Here is a 4,837-nt window from a genome sequence, read left to right on the forward strand (position 1 = left end):
CTCAGATGAGGAGAATATGGATTTATTGTTCTATGCACATGTAGAACCTTGTGTGAATTGTCTTCAAACCTAATTCTATTGGATTCTTACTTCATCAGATAATTAACTTTAGTGACACGTGTCTTAAACATGTTCATAAGCAGCTTTAAATTTCCACAGCTTGACTTTATGTTGGAAGATTTCTAAGCAGACCCACACTTAAAGAAATGAATAATAGTCAAGATGTGAAAGTGTGAACTCTAAACAAATCACAGTGCAATAGCATCTTGTGCTAAAGAAGTATTCGTGGTGCTCAGAAATCAGCCATCCGTCTTTAGAGTGTGGAGTCATCCCCAAGGAAGAGAGAACAAAAGTTTTTGTTTTGAAAACCAGGTATTTGTTAACCAAACTGGTGATTCCTTTTTTCTCTTCCAGAGCAAGTATCAGCAGGGATCCCTTTTATGATATGCTGGCAACAAGGAAAAGAAGAATTGCAAATAAGAAATAGAACATGATCAGCAACCTGTAGACCTGCATCAACCTATAAGTGAGCATACTGTGGAGTGATAGAAGAAATTGGACAAACTAAATGAAGACAACTGTAAATTTTATATATATATACATATATATATATACATTTTACTATGGCATAAAAACGTGGCAAAACTTTTCAGGGTAAATAGTTACTGGTATATAATTTGAAGTAAGCTTCAGATCCCAGAGAATGATTATATTGGAACTTGATTCAACTGAACACATGGAAGCCTTGTTTCCACTTCCATTAGCACCAACTCCAGTTTACTCGTGTTGGGAGAGAAGGAGTTCAGGGCTAACACTAAAATGTTCCTCTACCTGTTACCTGAGCACATTTCCCATAAAAGAAGGAGTGATTATAAGACTTTGAGTTCTCACTAAAGTGCAGCACCAACAGTGGAGCACGGCGTGATCTGGCACTGCATTTTCCTCTAAGCAGAAACCTCACAATCCCCATGTCAGTTTTCAGTTGAGCGTGTTTCGCAGTAACAGCTGAGTGCAGCTTTCATTCAGGATTCCTCTCCTACCTTTATGGAAATAGATTTTCTTCAGAAACACAGTGACTGGCAGCTCAGTGGGTACCTCATGGTGCTAAAGGGTTTTTGTCAGTGTGCACTGAAATAGAGGCAGGGCCCAGCAGCAGAGGTTTGAGGCTGTGGCCATGACATGAAGTACCCGATGTGGTCTGGTGTTTGCCAGCTGGCTAAAACTCATTCCTGTCTGCTCATACACTCAAAACAAACACTAAGGTTCAATGACCTGGTTTAATCTGCTTTTTATGTAGTAACATCCTTCTTGTGTTTCAGATGATGTAGTTTGATTAACACTAGGTTACTACTAAAGGAGAGAGATGACAGGGCTTGTGTGATTTTAGGACTTGCATGTGAAAACACCCCCAGATAATCTCACATGCCTTTAGTGTTTAAAAGGGAAAAGCCAGGTAGGTGAACTGTCTCTGTAAGATGCTGCCCTAGAGAGTTAAGCAAGCAGGATTCATCCCTTTGCTTGATAGCAGACTTTGGACATACGGAGTTTGTGCAAGTTCATACAAGTTCAGTGTTTTTATTGCATTCGTAAATGTGGTTTTTAGATTTGTGCTACAGCAGTTGAAATAGAAGAAAATAGACGTTTTTACTAAAAAACAAAGTTTTGATTACCTGGTGCAGCTAGACTTCCCCACAGGCCTGTGTCTAGTTTTGAAACCTGTGAAGATCTCTGTGATCCTGCTGCTGGGTCTCTCAGGAACACATCAACCGCTGCAGCAGATTCTACTCCAGTGCTTTTCTGTTGGTAGCGCACATATTGCACACATTTAAGGTAAAGCCCCTAATTCCACAATGGGGGCAAAAAGTAGGAGGTTTTGACTCTACTGCTTCTCTTACTACTCAGTTTTTCCCATACTTGTTGAACCTGAGCCGTGCCTACTGTGCCAGTGAACACGTTGGAGACCCAAAATGTTAAAGCAGCTTTGCTTGTTGGTTACAGGATCATCTCTGGGGCTCTTGTAGGGAGATGTGCTGCACTGGCAAACCCACAGACTTACCAGGTTGATCTGTTTGAAATTTCCTTTGAACTGTAAGGGAGAATCTGTTTCACTGTTCTGTCTTACTGATTTGCCTTGTTTTGCATGGGGTGTCAGCCTTGTGAGTGTTTTGCTTTATTGCATGTTTGCAAAAGAGGCTGAGAGGAAAAGAACAAAGTAAACTCTCCTACATTTTAGATTTTCCCCAGGGTGTGTGGAATTGCTTGGGTGAATGTTTAAATCTTAGTGCTTCCAAAGGAGTAAAACTCAGCCAGACGAGGTAGAATCCTTGAATAAATGTCAGTGTGGGGGATATCTTTTCTTAATGGAACACATTTAAACTCTTCATAGAAATGAATTGAGTTGGGTGGCCTGTGTTTGCAAAGCAGCACAGTGATGGAGCTGCTGCCAGCACTTGTTTTGAATCTTCTGTTCTGCAGTGACATTTTGTTTTCAAGCACTGCCTACATCAGTCTTCGCTTTGGACAAGTAGTATTTGTAATGCAAATAGTGACAAGCCAAATCAGTGGTACTAGTGAGCATAAAGGTGAAAGGCAGCAAATACATTATCTCTGGAGAAATGTGAGATTACAGAAGCATTAATAAGCCATGAAGCACTTTTGTATCAATTCTTACCTTCTGAAATACCACCTTTGAGGAAATCTATTTATTTAACCAGGTGAGGATGTCTGCCTATAAGCATGAAGGAAATGCCTTGAGAGTTCATTTGCTGTATTTAGTTTGAAGTTCTTATATCCAGCAGAAATAATTATTTAGAGTAACATGTAACTGAGGATATTATAGCAGGAAATATATTATTTCTTAGCATTGAAATGCAACATCTTAAACAGCTACTTGTGGTGCTCAATGTATCTATTTAATTTACCAAAGCTAATGGAATAGCGTTTTTGTGTGTGTTAATATTTGATTTCAAATGTTCTTTGTAACAGTATTAACAGGGAGTGAAACTGGCCCAAAATTTCCACTGGCCACGAGGCCAGTAAAACAAAGTGGCTTGTGAAAATTTTGGCCGTATCAGGTACTATCCACGAGGGTGAAGAAAAATCTCTCAACCTTTCCCTTTTTTATTGGGCTTCAAGTCCAGGGGTGGCTACTGAAAGTGGCTGCTCAGTGGCCTAAAGCAGGATCTGTTACAGTTTGGCCATGCTGAGGAAAAGTCCTCTGGGGACAACAGATTCTCCCTTCCTGTGGCACTGAAACTTGAGTAATTCTTGAGCTCTTTGCTTTTGACCCTGCCCTCTTACAACTGCAGGGGCAGTGAGAGCTGCAGTGCCAGTGCAGCTGGGAGGGAGCTGTACACAAAACTTAAGCTCAGCTGGACTGACTTAAATTTTACAACATTCTGACAAAATAAGCTCTGCGTCACTTAGCATTTTGAACCATTTTAAACTGGTACAAAACTGAACCTTTATAAAGTGAGCAGCATTTATAATGCTTCATATATTAAAAAACTGCATATTTTTAAGATTTATTACATATCTATGTAGATATGCTTGCTGGAAAAGCTAGGTCTGTTGTAGACCAGATACTACAAATTAAGACTTGTGGCTTACCAGTTTCATTTCTATATTTTCTTGGAAAATGTTTCTAGCTAGAGTTTAAATATAAAATGTAAATACTGTACAGGTATGTATGGATATGAGTATTACTTGGTGTATACAAGTGATTTGCATGACAAATATTCTGTATCAATCATTGTTATAACGGTGATGTTCTTATGTAAAGCCACTGCAATATTAATGTTTTCATTTATCATTAAGACCTGTTGCTTAAATCTGTCAATTTTCTCAAAAATAAAGTGTGAAACTGTACTGTCTCCTCATTTATCAGGAATATATGGGAGGCAGTTGCTGACTTTTAAGAGTCAAAGGTTCAATTTTACAATTGCTCTTGTAAGTAAAAGGCCTCTTTTCACCTACCCTTAGGCACGGTAATTTACATCATCAGGTTTCATTTCAGCTTTAAAACGTTTCAGTGAAGTATGTTACCACATGACTCCAGTAAAAGCTGGTTTCCCTCGAGAGCCACCCTAAATTGAGGTATTTTATTTTGTCAGTTCCTTGCCAGGAGTTTCAGGCAGATGTGAGGGGGGGAAGCGGATCTCTGCTCCTGCAGTAGATTAATCAGTTTCCTCAATTAGCAATTAGAAACAGGTGCTGCTGCTCCACAGCTCTGGGGCAGTGTCACCAGTGCCCTCCCTGCTCCAGAGCCACTTGGGGCAGCTGCTGCCTGTGGGGCTCTGAAGGGAGGCACAGCAACAACACAAACTCCTTTTAGACAGTTGTGCTGGAGTTACCCATCAGACGAAGGACAGGACGCCAAATCTTGGTGCCAGAGGACAAAAGAGGAAAAAAAAGCCAGATAGAGGACAGGAATGTTGGTTACGTTGCCATGTTACTTTATGTAACTTCACATAAGTGTTGCCATAGGAACATTATGCAGGTACAGTATGGTTTGGCTTTATGGTGTTCTCCATGGACCAAAATATTACTTTTAAGTATTTAGTGAAACGTTAACCTTGCTCTTTTTTATTTTATTTTTTTTGGCACACACAACACCGAGCTCCTGGTGCCTGGCCGTGGGAGCTCTAAGTTCAAAGGAGAAGCCTTCTGCATCCTTGTCTAGGCAGCTGCAGTCCCAGGTTACTGATCTTCTCTGGCTCACACCGACAGCATCTTCTCCCCTACACTGAGAGGAAGATGTGACTCCTCGAGTGTCAAACACGCTCTGACAGCTGTCAGCTCCCATGACACAGTGCATGTTAAAGAACTCAAGTAAAAC

At 40.4% G+C, this 4,837-nt stretch overlaps 1 protein-coding gene across 1 annotated transcript in view; it reads left to right on the forward strand.

Annotated features, from left to right (window-relative positions):
* CYTH3 (cytohesin 3) overlaps positions 1 to 3,889 on the forward strand; it is a 48,853-nt gene extending 44,964 nt beyond the window's left edge. Inside the window, exon 13 of the mRNA XM_066197740.1 lies at positions 415 to 3,889. Coding sequence (XP_066053837.1) covers positions 415 to 487 — 73 coding nt within the window. The 3' untranslated portion in view covers positions 488 to 3,889. The remainder of the gene's footprint in view (positions 1 to 414) is intronic.
* Positions 3,890 to 4,837: the final 948 nt, after the last annotated feature.

Source organism: Chamaea fasciata, unplaced genomic scaffold, assembly GCF_029207755.1.
Source record: "Chamaea fasciata isolate MVZ Bird 193981 ecotype frontalis unplaced genomic scaffold, bChaFas1.0.hap1 SCAF_16, whole genome shotgun sequence".
NCBI classification, from domain to species: Eukaryota; Metazoa; Chordata; class Aves; order Passeriformes; family Sylviidae; genus Chamaea; species Chamaea fasciata.